General features: G+C 37.8%; 1 protein-coding gene across 1 annotated transcript in view; it reads right to left on the bottom strand.

Annotated features, from left to right (window-relative positions):
* Positions 1–302: 302 nt before the first annotated feature.
* The window catches only part of Rab14 (RAB14, member RAS oncogene family), a 28,126-nt gene continuing 5,545 nt past the window's right edge, over positions 303–22,883 (bottom strand). The window contains exons 2-8 of the mRNA XM_042678611.1: positions 17,235–17,293; positions 16,095–16,148; positions 14,859–15,036; positions 8,301–8,367; positions 4,595–4,682; positions 4,265–4,295; positions 303–2,564 (exon numbers count right to left, since the gene is read on the bottom strand). Coding sequence (XP_042534545.1) covers positions 2,387–2,564; positions 4,265–4,295; positions 4,595–4,682; positions 8,301–8,367; positions 14,859–15,036; positions 16,095–16,148; positions 17,235–17,286 — 648 coding nt within the window. The 5' untranslated portion in view covers positions 17,287–17,293 and the 3' untranslated portion in view covers positions 303–2,386. The remainder of the gene's footprint in view (positions 2,565–4,264; positions 4,296–4,594; positions 4,683–8,300; positions 8,368–14,858; positions 15,037–16,094; positions 16,149–17,234; positions 17,294–22,883) is intronic.

Genomic DNA, 22,883 nt, shown 5'->3' on the forward strand with positions numbered 1-22,883 from the left:
GTTTATTATAGAGGATTACACATGCAAGTAATAGAATTTGGCCCCAAGTACAGTCACGGTGAACACTATTAGCCAACAAATGTGCTGGCCTCGGACTAAAAGATGACTGAAAACATTGCAAAGGGGATGCAAATACAAGAATAAAACTAGTTCAGTTAGTGATGTGGTTGCATATGCTACAGAAGTAGACTTCTCTTTATACAACAAATAAGCACAGCTCTGCAATAAAAACTGACAATGTACACCAAGAGTTCACCTGAAGAAAACAGGCTCTACTATAGTTCAGAAAAAAATGCGACCAATTTTAATCTAGATACAGGTACTTTATTTACAAATATTTAGATTAATAGCATTTTGTTACATCAAATGAAGAATACAGCAGTCTGAATAAATCCTTCTGTCACAAAAAACAATTAAGACCCATTGTAACTAACTTTGGGAATCGGTATTGCACCTAAACAAGCCTCAGTCTTTAGTTTGTATATCCCAATCCGTGGTTTGTTTGCTTTGTTTTTGTAAATATATACACACCAGCAGGTCATGGTCCCAGGGTGAATCCCTTGTGATGCAACAGCGTAAGCAAAATGGATCACTGCAGGTCCTGAACAGAATAAACCAATCAATCTACTCCAGGAATCTTGTTTTTTTGAAAAGTTCAACGGAGACAAAAAAAAAAAAAAAAGATGAATCCACAAATAAACCCAATCCTATTTTCTGCACATTCCAGTTTGGGCTTTTATTTAACATGGACTATACAATACTCTGGAACTACCACTGTTTATAACCCAGAAAGATGTAACTTCGCGTTTTACTGTCTGTAAAGAGGGATTTAAAATGTGTATTTTAAACAGCAGTTCAGTCAAGTGCATTTTATATAATCATTTCACGCTTACCTATCCTACACTTCAAATAACTTGTCAATTCCCAGCCACCAAACCATAAAAACTAGAAATTACTTAACAGAAGTGAAGAACTTAGTAGAACTTAAGTTTGCTGTCTAAAATAGTAAGATTGTTTCTCTTACAAGGTGTTCCTTCAGCAGCCAAATCACTTGGCAAAGGTGGTTACTTGTACTTACTTTCTAACAGCACAAACACTGAACCACCTTTAGAAACACTTTTCCCTTTTACAAAACAACTAACTCCAACATTACGTTAAATAGCCCCATACTATAAACACAAGGGATAATCTCCAATTATTTCATTGTAGTGTTAAAAATGCACAATTAAAAATCCCATAACAGCAGACCTGTGGTTCTGACCATCTGGTTCAGAATCTGACCATTCCAAGAAGATAAAGGTATAAAAGCTTAAAATGTGCAATAATAAACCCAGCCTTTTTTCTTTTTCTATACAGTAAGGCAAGAATGCAGCCTGTAATGTAAAACGTTTACAAAAAGAGAAAAGCAGGTTAGCACATTGTTGATTGCACAAGAACAATTAAAATCAGCAGGTGAGCCACAGTGCAAAGATGGAATAGAATCTGCTAGTGTTAATCCGCTGATGCTAGGAGCTTTCTCCAGCATGTCCCCAAACACTGCCAGCACCAAGGAGCGGAGCCAGTACTACTTGTGAACGTCTTGTGTGAAATGGAAGGGAGTACATGGTCACATATAGGTCATACTGTACAAACTGGTATTTTATACTGTTCCAATGCCAGTAATCAATTTATTTTCTTCATTAAAATAATATACACAGAATGTAGTTAGTTCGGTTCCTTCAAATTTTATACATATTTACTTTCTGTTAAAGAGAGAAGGACAAAATGGCGTGGAAAAAAAAGATAAAGCTATTAAGCACAAGAGAAAAGATAAGTATTTTTCCTGTGCAAGGCCAAGACAGAAGCAAACTGAGAAAAATGCTGCCCCTACAGTAGGGATTTGATCCAACAAAAACAAAACCAAAGCAGTTATAGAACCCCTTCTCTACCACCGGAAGTCGTTTCTTAGCAATGAACTACTGGTTACAACAGCCACACTTGAACAGTTAAGTTAAAGACAGGAGAAAGGCTGAAGATAACAAATTAAACCATACAGTGAGACAAAGCCTTGCCAAAAAGGGAGGGTAAAAATCATCAAGTCCAGCATCAGTGCTCAGTTTAAATCATAGATTGGTGACATATACCTATCACGAGGACGATTGAGGGGGAAAAAAAAGTCTAGATTTACCATGCAGGAGAGATTTATTACTCTACTTGCCTTTGATAACTTGATTACATCTAGTTGTTTAGCAGTTTAGTATTGTGTTAAACTGTTTTTTACAATAGAGTTGTTTTTTCTTTTTTAATTAAACCCAGTAAGATGTACAGAAGACAACAGGCAGTAAAAAGTACTGCTTCCAACAGACAGAGGTGAAAGGTCAAATGAGGGGCCATGGCAAAGAGGTCACTAGCAGCCACAGCCTTCTCTCTGGGGTTGGGGTTCACTGGTTAGCCGTCCTCCTTGCGGGGCTGAGGGTTTATGTTGTACACCAGACTCGGCAGCATTCAGATCCAGGCTCCCATCCTGAATGTTCTGATAGATTTTCTTGGCAGCCTCAAGGAAAGCATCTTCTACATTCTCTCCCCTAAGAAGCAATGGACAATTTTATTCCAGGACCACAGATTTCTACAAACATAAGACATTATACACTGACCTTTTGTTAACCTCTAGTCAAATGTCATGATGTCTTCAACTTAGCCACTGTCATCTAGTAAGAGATTATCAAAACACTGGGCTAAGCGAATAACATGGAAATGTTTCCTGTGAAAGCATAGCAGTACTAAACACCCTACTTGTTCTAATCACTAAAATGCTACATGTTAACACATACATAATTTGGCAGTTTCTGTGACAGGTAGGTTCTCCAAACATGTGGAACAGGACTCTGGGATTTGTATCACTTGAGAAACCACATATAAACTGCTGCTTCTATAATGTGGCATGACACAGTCATGCTTAGCCATGTTCACCCTTCAGTTCAGTTCTACTGAGACTAACAGCAAACCTAAGACTTCATAGAAACAGGTTAGCACTCCTTGCCACTGCAAGGGTAACAATAAATGATAGGCTGGCTTGGGACCAGGAGTGAGAGAGCTCAATAATGGACTTGGAAATACCACTAAAAAATACTAATTATGTTTCTAATTAGACACTATTTCTAAGTTAGGCTTTTTGGTTTTTTCTTTTTTGGGGGGGGAGGGGGGTCCGGTCGTGGGGCCTGAACTCTGGGCCTGGGTGCTGTCCCTCAGCTCTTCAGCTCAAGGCTAGCGCTCTACCAATTGAGCCATAGCGCCACTTCCGGCTTTTTTCTTTTTGCTTATGTGGTACTGAGGAATCAAACCCAGGGCCTCATGCATGCAAGGCAAGCGCTCTACCACTGAGCCACCTTCCCAGCCTCTTTTGGTTTTTTTCTTAATACCAGTCCTGGGGCTTGAACTCAGGGCCTATGCACTGCCCTGAGCTTTTTCACTAAAGGCTAGTTAGTGCTCTACCACTTGAGCCACAGATCCACTTGGCTGTTTGGTGGTTAACTGGAGATAAAGAGTCTCAGGCTTGCGATCCTCAAATCTTAGCCTCCTGAGTAACAATGATTACAGATATGATCCTTTGGTGCCTAGTGTAAGTTATGCTTTTTAAGGTGATACCAAATATTATTATTATATGAACAGGCTGGCCAAACGACAGTTGGTCTTAGATGCCAAATTCAACTACAGTTACAAAAGTGAAACATTTTTAAAACAATTTTATTAACCTGAGTTACCAACAGATGAAATCAATGTATAATTTTTTTTGGGGGGGGAGGGGGGGAGTCAGTTGTGGGGCTTGAACTTTGGGCTTGGGCTCTGTCCCTGTGCTCTTCAGCTCAAGGCGAACGCTCTACTGCTTAAGCCACAGTGCCACTTCTCGTTTTCTAGTGGTTTATTGGAGATAAAGAGTCTCACGGACTTTCCTGCCTGGGCTGACTTTGAATCATGATCCTCAGATCCCAGCCTCCTGACTAGCTAGGATTACAGGCATGAGCCACCGGCGCCTGGCTTCAATGTATAATTTTTAAGTAACAAAAACAAATCACATTATTTTGAAACAAGAATAGGAAGAGATGTCTGATTATTCTTCCTAAGTATTATATATGTACATAAGATAAAGTATATATAACACATATACATGTAACACAGACATGTTTTATATATATAACATGCTATATATATGTATACCCATATGTATATATGTATAGCTCTACTTTTAGAAACAATATAACTAAAACATGCAGTCCAGCAAACTTACGTTTTTGCACTTGCCTCGAGGAACAGTAAGCCTAAAAATAAAATCCAAACTATAATTAGAACATTTCAGAATAATTCACAAGAACATTCCCTTAGAACTATCTACAAGCTGTCAGTGCCCCTACCACGGTATTTATAAAAGCATGTAATTCTGAAGTATAGGACCTCTCATGATATAATTATATTCTTCCTGAGTCTCATAAACATATTTCATCCCTCCAATACTGGAATTTTTTAATTTATATATTTTTAATTGTCAAATAATCTGTAGTATTGAAATCCTACCTTTTCTCAGAAACCCTCCCAAGTATGACCATTAAAAGAAACCCACCGTTTTCTTCAGCAAACTGTTTGGCTTCTTCATATGTAACATCTCTCTGTGCCTCCAAATCTGCTTTATTTCCTATGAGAATTATTACCTAGTTTGTGATCAAAAGAAAGATACTTTAAAACAAGGAACCATTTTAAACATGTAAATTCTCAGATTCAAAACTACTGACCAAACAAAAGCACAACTGAGTTCAAAAAGGAATCAAAGAATTAGCATTATCTGGAACTACAGAAGCATAAAGGCACCTTAGCAATGACATAGCAATGACAATCTTTGAGTAAAGAATGGTCATTTTTTTCTAGTGAGTGATCCCCATATGGTCTCTATTGGCAATTTTTGCTGTTGCTTTTATATTCCCTTAAAAATGAACTGGAGGCTCACACCTGTAATCCTAGCTATGCAGGAGGCTGGGATCTGAGGATCATGGTTCAAAGCCAGCCCAGGCAGGAAAGTCCGTGAGACTCTTATCTCCAATAAACCACTAGAAAATTGGAAGTGGCACTGTGGCTCAAGCGGTAGAGCGCTCACTTTGCGCTGAAGAGTGCAGGGACAGCACCCAAGCCCAGGGTTCAAGCCCCATGACCGACAAAAAAAAAAAAGAAAAAAAATGTAAAAACATTCTTGGTTTTGCAAATCATTAAAAAGCAGACTATGGGTTAAATACTGCCCAGATTGTAGTTATTATACAAATGGTCTAGGGCAAAGAATATCTGAGTGAGATTAGCTAAGGGAATCCATAAAAAGCCTACAATTAAGCCTGAATTATATAAACATGAACACTACTGGGGAAGACATTTCAGGGCTTTCATCTAAAAGGTCAACTTGGGACCCTTAGGACATTAAAGCAAACACTAACTCAACTCCTTCAGGCTACAGGCAAAGAAATTAAAGCTCAAAAGACAAACAGACTTGCCAAGGTAACTCAGGGAGAGTCAGTGGTACAAGTACATTAGAACCCAGGGAGGAAATCCAAACTGACCTACAAAGAAAGAAGTATCTACCCTACAATATCCCAAGCAGGAATAAGCTTATAGCAACACACTATGTACTTTCACTGGGGAAGGGGAGAACTGGGAATGTGGGATGAGAGCAAATCTTCAACGGATTCAAACTCAGGGCATAATATTGTGTGTGTGTGTGTGTAGCTGCTTTGGAATCATCTATGTAAATTATGGGCATAATAGTGTGTGTGTGTGTGTGTGTGTGTGTGTGTGTGTGTGTGTGTGTGTGTGTGTGTGTGTGTGTGTGTGTGTGTGTGTGTGTGTGTGTGTGTGTGTGTGTGTGTGTGTGTGTGTGTGTGTGTGTGTGTGTGTGTGTGTAGCTGCTTTGGAATCATCTATGTAAATTATACCAAAATTAAAGAGTGTTATATTTTTTTTAAGAAAAAAGGAAGTACCCTTGGAAAATCACAAAGTATTTGGCCTTTACTTAGGAGAAGGGAAGATGTATGGATAAACTGTTTATGTGTTTGTGTGTTATCTCTGCACAACCTACCCTTACCCTTCTTCCTTCCAACCAGATATAGCTGGTTTCTATCTTGTTCTTCCAGATAGAAATGGATTGCTTTAATTCAAAGGTGCTTCTACCATCAAATTTTTGTGTCTATAAATTTATAGCACTAGTGAACTAAATAATCATGTGACCTGAATATAAATCTTTTGAAAGAATATGTTAAGTAGTATAACACAAGTGAGCATTCTTCAATCAGTATGATCCAGTACCCACTGAAAAGGGAAAGAGTTACTCCTATACAGTTTATTAAAGAAGAAAATAATGACACTTAAATGACAAAGGCCTAGTAAAGGACCATTATAAAACAGGTACTCAAAAGAAGAAATACTGCCTCCTGGGGCAAGGGGTAGCTCAGTGGTAGAGCATGCTGCCTAGGAGGCACAAAGTCTTGGGTTCAAGTCCCAGAACATCCCACCCCAAGACTAAAATCCCAATTCCTTACAAATTTCCAAACCAAGTTTCCCACTTCCTTCAGAGGTGAGAGATAATGTGGCATAGCATAGTATAAAAGATAGGTTCAATGTATAGGAAGAAAATGAGAAACCAAAGGTAACTATAGAGATATTTGCGCTGGACCTCAAAATTTTTTTTCTTCTGAAGAGCTGGTATATTTCAGAGTATAAAATGAGGCAGGAGTGACAGAACTAATATTTTTACAACAGTTTTCCATGGGCCTTCTACAATGAATATTATTTAATGTCTTACTTATATATAAATTCTGCAGAAACTATGACAGGTCTGATGTACCTTTAAGCATGTCCAAAGATAACAACTTACCTAACTGCAATATAATTGCAAAACCAGGAAACAGGTATAATCTATAGCAGCTCTCATGTGTGAGACTTGCAAAAGGGTAGTTCTAAAAGTTTTGTCACCAGCATAGTTATCTGGCACCACCATCATTACAAGGAACTGCTCTGGCCCACCTAGTTTATAATCATACAATCTGCAATTTTCTTTAACTCAGCATAATGCCTTCGATGTGTCTAAGTTGTTGCGTGTGTCTACAGTTCATCAGAATGTGTGTGACTACCCGTTTTCCAGGGTATAGAGGCATACATTACTTCACTTGCACCTGCCCATGGCCAGCTGGACTGCTTTCAGCATTAGGCTATTCATCCACAGGTTATTGTACAAAAGTGGGTTTAGTATAAAAATGGAAGCAGAGTTCCAGGCAATGCTGCTGGTGTATACTGTTAACTAAATTTTAATTATGATTAGACTGCTGTTCCCTAGTAAAGCAAATCTTACCACTGACTGTATGTCAACTTGGCTTCTGCTAGGCTCTGGGACATACTAGGCTTGTTCTTAAAAAAGCCCAGTCAGCCACAGCTCAGTGGTGGTTCCCCACTGTTCCTGGAATACCCTCCAATTACCTAATGGAAGCTTGCTCCAACTTCAGACTAATATTCCACCAGCCTGTAAAACTGACTTCTCCAGCCGACCCTGCTCACCCTGTGCTTAGTGTACTCCACGTTAACTCATTTTCAGTCTGCTTTGCAGCACAGTTATCTGTACACTTGCTGGTTCTTTCTCTCCCTCATCAACTATAACCTCTCAGGGACTAAGGACATGAGTTCATCTTTGTGTACTGCAAAGTCTAGTGTGGTAGCAAGATCATTAAAATCTCAATATGTCTTCTTAGTTAAGAAGTTTATTTTTTAAAGCATGCAAAATACCTTTTATTTTTAATTGAAATTTTATTAAATATAAATTCACATGCAGTTGAAATTGAGTTAATTACAAATTCACATGAAGTTAAAGAACTAACAGATGTGTTTTCCCCAGTTCTCTCTGACACTAACAATTCATAAAACGACTGCAGAATTCTTATAAGACTACAATCTCCACTTAATATGAGATTATCACCCCATTCATAAATGATTTCATTTTAAACCACAAATATAATAAAAATCAAAAACAGTAAAATGATAAACTTGAAACAAGAATTGAAAAATGTGTTTTCATCAGTTAATATAAGAATAAAATCAAGGTAACTGGGAATGGGGACATAGCTCATTAGTAGACTGTCTATAATGCATAAAGCCATAGGTTCCATCCCCAGCACTACAGAAAATATAAAAATAAAAACTAAAGATATAGTATCTCATCCATAACACTCAAATACTCAAATCTCACAAGGAGGAGACTGTGCTGTCTGAGTTTTTGTATAGTAAGATGTCATTTAACTTACAGTATTTGGATTGGTGAGATTCCTTGCATCTGTCAACCAGCTGCTTAAGTGGTTATATGTACTTCTTCTGTAAAAATCAAATTTTAAATCTGTTGACTTCTACATATAATTACCATTAAAACAGAAAAAATAAAAGTTACAATATGGCCAGGCAAGGTGGCATGCACTTGTAATCCCAGCAAGTGGGAAGTTAAGGCAGGAAGATGGCTAAGTTTGAAGCTATATCTAACAAGTGGCTACATAAGACCCTGTCTAAAACAAAATGCACATATATACACACATAGTCTTATACATTATTCAACAGATCTTAAGTGTATTATTTTTATTTTGACTAGTTTCTCTGAAGGAAACGTGAAACTTCAAAATTTTGAGAAAATGTTTTCTTTTAGACACAGTCTAGCTTTGCAGTGCCATGAGGCCTGGGCTGGCTTCAAATCTCAATTATTCCAAGTGCTGAAATTACAATTACACACCACACCACATCTGGCCTCAAACTCATTTTTTAAGTAACACAGTATTCAACAACTATGTGAATGACATGTTTAAAGTAAGCTGTTTACATATAAACAGATCAGTAAGTAAGCTAGGAACATAGAACTGACTTTAAAAAGTCTAAATCAGAGCCAGGCGCCAACAGGTCACACTTACAATACTGGCTACTCAGGAATCTGAGATATGAGGATTGCAGTTTGAAGCCAGCCAGGTCAGGAAAGTCCATTAGATTATTATCTCCAATTAAGCCTCCAAAAGCTGGAAGTAAAGCTGTGGCTCAAATGGTAAAACTCTAGCCTTGAGCAAAAAATAAAGCTCAGAGATAGTGCCCAGGCCTCATGTTCAAAGCCCCAGAACCAGCACGGAAAAAAAAATCTAAATCAAGATTTTCAATCTCAGAGTTGAAATTAGCAGTATTTTGAAATCATCCAGATTTTCAACCACAAAATGGAGACAAAGTATATTAAGTTGCTAAGCCAATGATACACTCAATGAGAAACATGTTTGCTTCTGCCTTCAAATTTTAATTTTAACCAGAAATCAAGATCTTAAACTTCATTAAAAATCAAGATTAAAGTTATTTTTTCTTTTTCTTACTATGAAACCCAGGCTGGCCTTAAACTCATGATTCTCCTGTCCCAGTATTCCAAGTGCTGGAATTACAGGTGTATGTTACTACACTCAGCTTAATAATAAAAAGTACACTCAGCATGAAAAGTAAATAATATCACTGGAAATTCAGAAAGGAAGTTTATACTAACCTGGCACTCTCATTTACCTCACAGTTAAATTATTTGGAGACTGAGACTATGCAATCTCTAATTTCTCTACTCCAGATGTTACACACTTGTCATCTGCACTAGTCAAGTCAGCCCAAAGACATCAAATCCAAATGTAAATAATTTATAACAGTTAATCTTTCAAGTGTTTTTACTTAACACGGGATTTACTGGGGTATTAATAACTGCATTTCTGATTAATAATATCTTTGACTTTTGATAGGCTTAATTAGAATGTAAAACTCATCCTCCAACTGAGGAATACCTGTAATACACAGTATTATACAAAATAAAATCAACCAAAGGGATAAAGTTTTTAAAGATAAAAATATTTCTACTTTACATATTCACAGAGCATTATGTATATCTTCCTCACTTAATAAGTGTCTAAAATAAGCAGATGCCCATAAACACATGAATATTACTGAAGTATGGCTCAGGTGATAAAGTGCTTTCTAAGCTAGAACAAGGCCCTGAATTCAAAACCCAGTGTGAGGGGTAAGGATGGGGATTGGGGTGAGAGGAGAGTCCACAGGCTGGGCCCAGGGCTCATTCCTTGAATCCCAGCTATACAGGTGAAAATTTAAAAAGTCATGGTCATAGGCCAAATGAGGCAAAATGTTAGCAATCTTCCCCCTCAAGCAACAAGCACATAATGTGCATATAAACCCCAACTATAGAGTCTTGAGAAGGAAGACTGAGGTCCATGACTGACTCTACGCAAAACCTATCAGATCCTTTCCACAAAAAATAGCTAAAGCAAAAAAAGGGCTAGCTCAAGTGGTAGAGTGCCTGCCTAGCTCAAAGGTATTGAATTCAAATCTCAATACTCCTCCACCCCAAACCCAGCAAAAGTACAAGCTATAACTCCCATGATTCACTGTCCAAATCTGTAGTACTGGCATGCCTTGTTAATACAAGTACAAACATGTTTTACTTCTTGCACAATAATTAGCTAAGTCCAAACATATTGATTTTGATAAAATTTAAAAGGGCAAAGCTGGCCAGGTACTGATGGCTCACTAGCTACTCAGGAGGCTGAGATCTGAGGATCATGGTTCAAAGCCAGCCTAGGCAGTAAAGTCCATGAGACTCTTATCTCCAATTATCCACCAGAAAACCACAAGTGGCCTGTGATGCAAAGTGGTAGGGCACTAGCCTTGAGCAAAAGAGTTCAAGGCCCTGAGTTCAAGCCCCACAACCCCCCCCCAAAAAAATCATTATAATATATAGTATCATTCCATTATTCACTAATTTGCAGTGTTAATGCTTTAAAAAAATGGCTACCAACTTTGGGTTGGTAGATCAGATTAAAGTGACTCAACCAAACAATTGTTAAAACCTTTGCTGTCATTTTAGAAAAGTGCCCTTGGAATGGATAAACCTAGAAAAGTTTTTAAGTCAGGCTCAGAGAGACAAAGGGTGCATGTTTTCTTTCTATGTGGAGGTTAGACCTAAAATACAATCATATATGAAAACACATCCAGGGCCATAGGCATATATGCATGAACAAATGGACTAAAGAATAGTATATGCAGAGGTGGATTCTCATAGTGTAAACCCTTTTGAACAAGAAACAGCTTAACAAAATGAATACCAGGAAGCTGAAATGTGCACCTGATCTGGTGGACTGAGGCTTTAGGGGAGGAGGCAGACAAATAGAGGATAAGGGGGCAATTCAAGACATACTATTCGATGTACACATGTGAAAATGGCAGTAGGAAGCAAGGGGAAAAGAAAAGTAGAGGAGGAAGGGAAAGGGAGGAGAGAAGAGGAGCACTGTAATGACTGCAGTTGAATGGGAAGTTTTATTTTATTTTTTGGGGGGGTCCGGTCATGGGGCCTGAACTCTGGGCCTGGGCGCTGTCCCTCAGCTCTTCAGCTCAAGGCTAGCGCTCTACCACTTGAGCCACAGCGCTACTTCCGGCTTTTTTCTTTTTGCTTATGTGGTGCTGAGGAATTGAACCCAGGGCCTCAGGCATGCAAGGCAAGCACTCTACCACTGAGCCACCTTCCCAGCCCACTGGGAAGTTTTATTAAAGCAAGAATTTTAAAGTTTGCAAAATGTCAAGGATTAATAATGGAAAAAAATGAGGGAGAGGGTCTTAACTCCAATATCAATTGTCACTATAAAGTGCCAGAATTAAAGCATGTTTATAAAGCATGAAATACCTTTCTTTTCAACAAGTTATATTGACACATGATGAATACACAATATTACCATTTTAAAGTATATAATTTAGCTGTTGTATTATACTCACAAAGCTGGGAGCTGATCATCACTATCGAATTCTAGAACATTTACAGGACCACAAAGACACAAATTCTGAACCCATTAACTCCTCGTGTGTTGCAATTCTGTCCACCATAGATTTGCTTATTCTGTATATGTTATGTCATAACCAGAATCATGTTATGTGGCCCTTGATGCCTGGTTTCTTTAATTCAGCATAATTTCTCAATCTATCTATATCATGTATATCATTCTACTTCATTCCTTTTTATAGCAAAAAAATATTTCATCATAGGGATATACTCCACTGTTCATCAGATTATGGACATTCCTATCAACTATTTCCATCCAAAGTACTTTTTTTTTAATTGTGATTAAGTGATTACATAATTTCCCAAATTTCACAGTATTGTGGAATAATGATGCTCATTTAAAGTCACAAGCTCATTCTAACTTTCCTGGAGCAAATTGTCTATCACGGTCTCTAATATATAACCGTGTACACATATACACCATACATGTTATCAGCAGCATGGGGATATTTAGTAGTGGTTCGACCAGATGAGTGGAAGTTCTTTGTTTCTTAAGTCCAGTTAATTTTGTCTTATCACCTAACATTTTGCATCCAAAGTACTTTTGAAGACTTAAATAGACACAAATTTTACCATAGTACTACTATGCTTAAAGGGTATGTTTAAAATCAAAAGCCAATTACATTGTAAGCACAGATTATCACATTTAAATTTAATGCACAGAGCTTTTAACGACATTAAATCTTCAGGAACATAGAACCTATAAAATGAGACAGCTCAGTATAGATGGCCAGATTCTTCAACAATCACAATGCCACTGACTGACCCTGTCACCAATGACCCACTGCCATGAAGAGCATTAACACTTGTTTCACCCAAGGCCATCCAGTTATACAAATATGCTGAAGCTTTATATACTGTAATTATAGTCAACCACTGATCTTTATTCTTTTTGTTGTTGTTGTTGTTGGTTGTGGGGGTTGAACTCTGGGCCTGGACGCTGTCCCTCAGCTCTTCTGCTCAAGGCTAGCACTCTACCACTAGAGCCACAGTGCCACTTCTGGCTTTTTCTGTTTATGTGGTGCTGAGGAATCGAACCCAGGGCCTCATGCATGCAAGGCAAGCACTCTACCACTCAACTTCACAGCCCCTGATCTTTATTCTTTACTGAAAGTGGCTTCCTCAATAAAAAATCTTAGGAAACTGCCAAATTAAAGTTAAATAGTAAATTTCTTTTTTTATTTTTTGTCGGTGGTGGGGCTTGAACTCTGGGCTTGGGCACTGTCCCTTAGTAGTAACGCTCTACTACTTGAGCCACAGCCCCACTTCCAGCTTTTTCTATTTATGTGGTGCTGAGGAATAGAACCTAGGGCCTTATGCATGCTAGGCAAGCACTCTACCATTGAGCCACCTTCCCAGCCCAGTAAATTTCTTTACTATAGAAATAGTCATAATATACCAATATGCCCTATGACTTTTTTTTTGGGGGGGGGGGGGGGTCCGGTTGTGGGGCCTGAACTCTGGGCCTGGACACTGTCCCTCAGCTCTTCAGCTCAAGGCTAGCGCTCTACCACTTGAGCCACAGCGCCACGTCCGGCTTTTTTCTTTTTGCTTATGTGGTGCTGAGGAATCGAACCCAGGGCCTCAGGCATGCAAGGCAAGCACTCTACCACTGAGCCAACTTCCCAGCCCACCCTGTGACTCTTAAGGAGAAAATAATGTAAAGAATTTACCAAACAAAAATATACTTCAAAGTAGTAATAAACATGGCTCCCCTCGCTAGAGAGTCACACTACTTTTGACTGGTGCTTCCCATCAACATGAAAGGTGATCCAGTTCATTTTCTAGCTCATTGAACAATCACAGGGTACAAGGGGCACATATGTCCATGTTCTCCAGTCAAACCTTTTTTTCTTTCATCTTTTGGGGGAATAATACTGGTTTTAGGCTCAGGACCTGAGCTTTGTAAGCAGGTGGTTGCTCTACCATTTCTGCAGCCCTTTTATTGCTTTAGTTGTTTTTCAAGTTGGGTCTCAAATTTCTGTCAGGGGCTAGCCATCTCCCTACTTATGACCTCCAAAATAACTGACACACAGACTTCATCACCACTCCCAATTTGTTTACAGAGGCTCTTTTTGGCCAGGCTGCTTTCAACCCAGTCTTCCCCATTCTGCCTACCAAGTGGCCAGGCTGCCAGGCATGACCACCATGTATGTTATATCAAATGCTTTGAGTTTCCAGAAATAATCATGTTGATATTTTTTTGTGTATTGGGGGTGAGGGCACTGCTGGTACTTAGGGCACTGTCCCTTAGCTTTTTCACTCAATACTGACACTCTATCATTTGAGCCACACCTCCAGTTGCAGGTTTTTGGTGGTTAATTGGAGGTAAGAGTCTCGCAAGTTTTCTTGCCTGTGCTGGCTTTGAACCTCAATCTTCCAATCTCAACCTCCTATGTAGCTAGAATTACAGGAATTCACTAGTGCCAGGTACTTGTTGACTAAATTTAATCCTGCTGCATAGTATTTTAAGTCACTTCAATATGTGTTAGGGCAAAAAAGAACTTAAATAAATTAATAATTACTCAAGTATTAGATATAAATCATCACCTAACAAAAATCTTAGATATATAAAAAAATAACACTTTTAGCCTGAAAACAAAGCATAAGAACTTTTATAGCCCATCATACTAAACTAGCAAAACTTCATAGTGACCTCTCTGGTTGACTATTTCCAGAAATTTTAACACTAAAGACTGAAGACAGAATGCCTCAGACACATTTGGTATTCAGAATTCTACCCACCATCTCCTAAAGCTTTTCTTCCATCACATCAACTTCAGAAATGAAAGTCAAGTTTTATACAGGAATTTAGAGAAACCATACATCCCCAAATAAATTTATTTACAATTATCTAACTACAAACTAAAGAATACCTAAATCAATTTATTTAAAAACCCTCATTGTCCAAAGTAGATTTCTACTCCTAAGTATGAAGGTTGAAAAGTTATTTGCCTCTTACCTAGTAATATCATACACCATAAGTGCACCCGCAGCTCCTCTGTAGTAGCTTCGTGTAACAGCTCTAAATCGCTCCTGTCCTGCTGTATCCCAAATCTGCAGTTTGATTTTTTGGCCACTAACTTCAATTATTCTTGTACCAAATTCAACACCAATTGTGTGAGGACAATCAGCCATAACTGTTAAGGGTAAAAATAATATCCCAATGTTCAGAAAATTCCAAAGACTAGTGGGAGAAAATTCACTGAATAATCCATGACTTTAATATTTGTAGGGGGAGGGAAGAGGAGAGACAGCAAAGATCAACAAGAAATGTAACTAGACTAGAAACAGTAAACATTAAATTCTGTAGGCCAAATGGTATCAGTCACAACTACTCAAACCAGCCTGAGGCATAAAAGCAGTTTTAAACAACAAATAAAATAAGCATGGCTGTGTTCCAATAAATGTTACTTACAAAACAAGAAGTGACTAGATTTTGACAACTGGCCAGTTTACTTGCCACTGAATTAAAAATTTTCTAAGTAACACTCTTAAGAATTGAATAAATTCATCACAATTCCATTACACTATTTAAACCTTCTGGCAATCCTTAACTATTACAATAAACAATGGTCCTGAGATGCTAGGAATCGTTAGTCAAAACTATTATCAATGTCTCAAAGAAAATCACCACATTTAATGTTATTCATATACTGATAAGCCATAGAATAAGTAGTCCTTAAAAAAAAAAAAAAAAGAAGTAGTCCTTTCCTCTTAATTAGGTGATATAAAATCTCACTGTTCAGTTACAACAAATTGGCCCCTTTCCCCTATCGCCCAAGAGTTATCTCTGAATCTTTACCAACTAGCTATAAATATAAAAAGAATTTCATTTTAAGTATTTCACATCTACTAATTAGTTGATATGGACTATGCAGAAAATGTCTAATCTATATATCTATAATGAAGAACAAAAGAGATTATTTAAATCTGACTTTATCTTATGCATTTAAAAAATCACTTTATTAAAAAATATTCTTAAGTAAATCGGATTATGTCTCACATATACAAATCAATATATATACATATTGGCAATAATATTCCATTCTACCTGTACCTATTTTAAAAATCTGCATCTGAAGATATCAACGCAAATACTGGCAACAGTCATAATCAAATACATAAAATATGCTGAAGAAAGCACTTGTTAAAAAGAAGTGTAACAATAATGTTTCACGTCACATATTGAACTTACATTTTTTTTCTGTAAACTGATGAAGCAAGCAAGATTTTCCTACTCCCATATCCCCTGTTTAAGGAAAAAAAAAAGGTTCAGGTGGCAATTACATTTTTTTCTCAATTTTATATTCTTATAACCCAATGTAATGATTGCCAAATACTTACCATACCACATCACAAGTTTCTGGGGCAGTTAGAAAACTTTTATTTCCCTTATAATGAATTCAAAAGATAGATCAATTTTCACTAAATACATACCAACTGACCGTTCCTAACTTTTCCCAGTGATAGAAATTGGTTATGAATTATGTTACCAACTGAAAAGTGCTCAGTAACAGAAAAATTATTACAATAATATTTTTTTACTTTAAGTTATTTCAAGCTTGCCTTAACCCCACTCCCTTGGAACTATTTCAGAAGCAAAAGTGTAACAAATGAGGTAGAATATATTTAGCAAGCAAAAATAACAAGTTCAATTTTGGAAGCTTGACTCACTAGGTTCCCTGTTGTAGCTATTTCTTGTAGAATTCCAAAAGAGGAAAAACTATATTATGGAAACTGTAACAGAATAGATGTCTTCTCTGACTCTGCTGAAACAACTGTAACCCATGGTAAAGAAGTATAACAAAGTTACATGAAGTCAACATTAGAACAATGTTCTAACTTCAAGAACTCACTGAAGAGCAAGTGGGCTTTCAACTGCATTCTCACAATTACGTATGGACAAGCAGCATTAAGATTTAATGGGAACAAAATCTTGAAATTTAAAGGGAAAGCACTAATATTATACTTTATGTACAACTTACTCTCTGAATCACACAAAACTCTACCAATTCTTGGAATCTACTGGGACCTGAAAGAATTTTCATGTTGTTTTTTCATGTTATTTTTGGAATATTTCAGCACTAGTAGGACATTAATCTTATTCCCAGAATTAACAAGTTTTCCAGAAGTCTTCAAGAACAACCAATATCACTTCACTAGTACTTAGCACTATAGCACAAAAGTACCCAAAGCTACAATGCAAAAGGTACTTTATTAAAGGAGCTTTAAGTTCTGAAATGAGAAAATTACTCACTTCTACAGGACTGGTATATTTAAGTATTAAAAGTAAATGTTTTATATGTCAACAAAAGTGTAAGTTTAATGAACTTACCAATAATAATATATTTAAAGATGTAAGAGTAGTTGTATGGTGCAGTTGCCATGGTGGCACTAGAAACAAAGAAAATGATGTTACTTCAGCAATTTCAAAAACCCACGCAAATTATCTAAACTGACCATCACTATACATTCAAAGAAGATGTAAAGATAAAGCCAGATGCTGGTGGCATAAGCTGGTAATTCTAGCTACTCAGGAGGCTGAGATCTGAGGATCTCAAAAGCCAGCCTGGGCAGGAAAGTCTGACAGACTCTTATCTCCAATTAACTACCAGAAGTGGTGCTGTGACTTCAATTGATAGAGCACCAGCCTTGAGCAAAAGAGTTTAGGGATAGCACCCAGGCCCTGAGTTCAAGCCCCAATACAGACATACAGACAGACAGACAGACAGAAAAAGAAAGAAAAGGAAGAAAGAGAGAGAAGGAAGGGAGGGAGGGAAGGAGAGAGAGAGAGAGAAAGAAAGAGAAAGAAAGAAAGAAAGAAAGAAAGAAAGAAAGAAAGAAAGAAAGAAAGAAAGAAAGAAAGAAAGAAAGAAAGAAAGAAAGAAAGAAAGAAAGAAAAAGAGAGGGAATGTAAAGATGAAACGTGAAGCACATAGAGTTCAAATACAATGCTGGTAAGGAAGTAAAGTCACATTTCTAAATTGATCAAAACACATATTCTCTTGAATCAATGTTTCAATATTCTCATACACTATCCACAGAATTTTAAATGTACAAATAACTCTAATGCTTCACTTTATAAAAAAATCGCAAAAGAAAAAAAAATCCAAAAAGAAATGTCATTCTGAAAAGTTTCATGGACCCCCCCCCTTCAAACTGACTCTCAGATCTCAGCTTCCTGAGTAGCTAGGATTACAGGTATGAGCCACCAGTGCCTTTCTTTCAAAAGAAATCTTTATAAATGCAAATCTTTGTAAATGTAAATTAAACATTATACTTTCTTTTCCTTTAAGGTCCTTTTCCTTTTCCATTAAATGATCAATTGTGCTCTACCACTTGAGTCACAGTGCTACTTCCAGTTTTTGAGTAGTTAATTGGAGATAAGGGTCACACGTGGACTTTTTCTGCCTGAGCTGGCTTTGGACCACAATCATCAGCTCTCAGCCTCCTAAGTAGGTAGAATTACAGGGGTGAGCCACTGGTGCTAGCTAAAATGTACTTTTTTTAACTGCAAAACTTGTAAGTTTATAAAAGATATGCCAAAAGATCACAACTCATTTCTTATAATTGAGCACACCTGACCAAAAGAATTCTCATTTCTGGGTAGGGAGGAATGAAAATATGGTAGAATAGGTGAATCTGTTCAAAATGTACTATGTGTATGTATGGAAATATCACAGAGCAGTCAAACCATACTACAAATGTATGCTAATCAAAAACCAATCTCAATCCTCTATTTTAACAAATTTTAAAAAATTGTAAGGTGTATGTTTCTAATTCTAAATACGCATATAGTCCCAACTACTCTGGAGATAGAGGCAGAAAGACTGCTTACATTCAGGAAACAGTCTCAAAAAGTCAAAAATCTCTCCAAGTAATCCATGAGGGCTCTGAATACATCAGACACAGTGTTGGGTAGCAGAAAAACAATACTGCTAATAGTTTGTTTTGCTCAGTCTTTATGAAAACAATATTCATTTCTTTTATTATATCAAGACTTTAAATTTTAGTTTACAATATTTTTTAAAGACTGGATTATAGGGGCTGGGAAGGTGGCTCAGTGGTAGAGTGCATGCCTTGCATGCATGAGGCCCTGGGTTCGATTCCTCAGCACCACATAAGCAAAAAGAAAAAAGCCGGAAGTGGCGCTGTGGCTCAAGTGGTAGAGTGCTAGCCTTGAGCTGAAGAGCTGAGGGACAGTGCCCAGGCCCAGAGTTAAGGCCCCACGACTGGACCCCCCCCCCAAAAAAAAGAACAACTGGATTATACACAAGCTAGATATTTGATATAATAGAAAAAATTCTTTAATAAGCCTGGCACCAATTGCTTACATCTGTAATCCTCGCTACTCAGGAGGCTGAGATATGAGGATCTGGGTTCAAAGCCAGACATGGACAGAACAGTCCATGAGACTCTTTTCTCTCTAGTTAACCACCAGAAAACCAGAAGTAGTGCTGTGGCTTAAAGTTATGGAATGCTAGCTTTGAATAAAAGAGCACAGGGATAATGCCCAGGCCTGGATTTGAAGCCCCAACCCCAGCACAAAAAATTCCTTTAGTGAAATTAACACCTAATTATGCACCATATCTCAAATATATAATTTATTATATATAATATATATAATAAAATTTATTAGAAGTGGGCTATAGAAAGAGGGAACAGCTGGTGCTATGCAAAACAAAAGAGATGTACATATCACCCAATGTTAAAGAAATAACTGTACTGCAAAGCTCACAGAACTCATAAATGTTATAGATCATGATAGACAATTTACCCCATGAAAGCTAGAATGTGTTTGTGACTTTTTTTTTTTTTTTTGTCGGTCGTGGGGCTTGAACTCTGGGCCTGGGCGCTGCCCTCAGCTCTTCAGCTCAAGGCGAGCGCTCTACCACTTGAGCTACAGCGCCACTTCTGGTTTTCTGGTGGTTTGTTGGAGATAGGAGTCTCACAGTCTCTCCTGCCCGGGCTGGCTTTGAACCGCGACTCAGATCTCAGCCTCCTGAGTAGCTAGGATTACAGGCGTGAGCCACCAGCGCCCGGCTGTGTTTGTGACTTTAACTAAGCATCACTATCCCATAATACTGTGAAATTGGGAAATTATGTAATCACTTAATCACAATAAAGAATTTGAAAAAAAAAAGAAGTGGGCTATAATTTCATGATTACTCTTTAGGGCAGGCTAGCAGGAAGGATATTTATAAAATTATCAAGGAAGACAAATTTTTTTTTTTGGGGGGGGGGAAGGGGGTCCGGTCGTGGGGCCTGAACTCTGGGCCTGGGCGCTGTCCCTCAGCTCTTCAGCTCAAGGCTAGCGCTCTACCACTTGAGCCACAGCGCCACTTCCGGCTTTTTTTCTTTTTGCTTATGTGGTGCTGAGGAATCGAACCCAGGGCCTCATGCATGCAAGGCAAGCGCTCTACCACTGAGCCACTTTCCCAGCCCCAGGAATTATTTTTTTGAGACCAAGTCTTAGGCCCATGCTGGCACCAAATTTGTGATTCTTCTGCCTCAGCCCCCTAACAGTTAGAATAACAAGTGTGTGCAAGAAAACCTTTGTCACTTCACATTTCACTCTACATTGCATTCAGTACAAGTCTTGCTCCACAATGCAGCTTGACATGTTGTAACACACAACCAGTCTCCTACATCATGAAGAACTCCCTTAACCAGTTTTGTTTTTTTTTGAGGAGTTTTTCTGGTTAGACCAATTCTAAACACCTAACTTTTACCTCTTTTCCAAACATTAGTAGGGAATCAAAACTTTTAAGAGATAGATGCCAGGTGTAGTCCTAGCTATTCAGGAGGTTAAGACCTGGAGGATCACAATTCTAAGCCCAGGAAGAGAAGTCTAAGAGACACCATCTCCAAAAAAACTAGCAAAAAGCTAGGCTGGATGTGTGGTTCAACTGGCAGAGCACTGGCCAAGCAAACAAACTGAACAAGTTCAAGCCCCTAATCTTTCCAAAAGAATAACAACAAAAATACTTTTAAGATGAATCCGGTCTTAACATCTCAGATGCCAAACCAAAAGCTAAATATAAGGAAAAAAATTGTTTTAATCTTTGATCAAAAATGTTTCTTAAAGTGTCAAACATGGTGGCTCACACCTGTAATCGTAGCTACTTGGAAGGCAGAGATAAGGATGACCCAAGTTTAAGGTTCTCTAGGGCAAAAGACTCCCATCTCAAAAAAATAACTGAGGCTGGTGGCACACACCTGTAAGACCAGCCATGTAGAAAGTGTAAGTAGGAAAAACACAGTCCAAGCTGGCCCAGGTATAATACACTGAGACACTAATTGAAAAATAACTAAAGCATAAAGGCTGGGGCATGGTTCACTGGTCTAGCAAGCCAAAGACTATGTTTAAAACCCCAGTACCACTAAACACACACACATACACACACATACACACACACACACAACCAGTTCTCAAGGGTTATTAACTTCTTCACCTGCATTAACTTCTTTTCTGCGTGAAAATGGTGAAGACTATTTAACTTTTAATTCCTAAAACTCTTCTCTCCCTATTCAAGGTCAAAGTAATCAGATATCTTCTAATTAGTTTCTCTGCTGTTTTTCCCCTTGATTTTCCTATTTTCTTTCCTTTTGTAACTGACACTGAACTGTATACACACATTACTTCCTTCTATTTTGGCTTGGCACAGTGGTAGAGTATGGCACAGTGTTCTGGGTTCAAGCTCCAGCTCAAGCATGTGTACATATGTGTGTGTGTGTGTGTGTGTATAGGTGTGTGTATATATACATATGCATACACATGTGTGTATATATCTACATACATACATACACAAACACACATACCAATTATGGATTCTAAAAGTCCCAAAATTCAACTTTAAATGCTCTAAAGAATAATCATGCCAGTTGTTGGTGGCTCACACCTATAATCTTAGCAATTCAGGAGGCTGAGATCTGAGGATCACAGTTCAAAGCCAGCTAGGGCAGGAAAGCCCATGGTCTTATCTCTAATTAACCACCAAAAGTGGAGCTGTGGCTCAAAGTGGCAGAGTGCTAACCTTGAGCAAAGAGCTCAGGGACAGTGGCCAGCTCGTCCCCTTCCAAAAAAACAGTAATCATGAAATTATAATCCAATTTTAGTTGTACTAACATACACTTACTAATTACCACATAAAACATTCATTAATTGAATATCTTCTGAGATAAACCCTAAAGCAGAACTAGAGAAAACCGTTTTTCTAATTAAATATATTCTCATTGTTCATATACTCAGCCAAAATTGTGTATACAAAGTGGAACTATAATTATGCTTAATATTGCTAACAAAGGATTTTTCAACCTTATTTCCTGAGCATGAAACCTCAATTTCAAAGAGAGAAATATAATGTTGTCTAACTTTAGGAGAAAAAAAAATTATTATTTACAGGATTCTGGGAAATCAAATGCCCAAAAATTAGTTAAGAAATGGTCTATGGACACATGCTGATAGTTCATGTCTATGATCCTAGCTACTCAGGAGGCTGAGACCTGAAGATCACGGTGCTAAGCCAACTCAGACAGGAAAGTGCATGAGACTATTTTTTTTTTTTTTTTTGCATGAGACTATTATCTCCAATGAAGTACCAGGAAACTAAAGTGGTGCTGTAGAATGGTACAGTGCTAGCCTTAAGTGCAAAAAGCTCAGGGACAGAGTTCATGCCCCAAGACTGACCCAAAAAAATTAAAAATAAATAAATAAAACTATGTACAGAACAATAATATAACAATAACAGTGATTTATAATTTATCATTAATTAATGGAAGTTTCTTAGGAGAAGGAACATTTAAGAATAAACCATGTAACTATCTGTACTACTTTTTCCTATGTTATCTTACATAATGTGTGTGTGTGTGTGCGCGCACGCGCACGCGTGTGCGCACATGCAATTCTAGGGCTTAAACTCAGGGCCTAGACACTGTCCCTAAACTTTTTTGCTCAAAGATAGCTTTTTGGAGGTAAGTCTCA

The sequence above is a fragment of the Dipodomys spectabilis genome, unplaced genomic scaffold, assembly GCF_019054845.1.
Source record: "Dipodomys spectabilis isolate Male_0828 unplaced genomic scaffold, ASM1905484v1 ptg000046l, whole genome shotgun sequence".
NCBI classification, from domain to species: Eukaryota; Metazoa; Chordata; class Mammalia; order Rodentia; family Heteromyidae; genus Dipodomys; species Dipodomys spectabilis.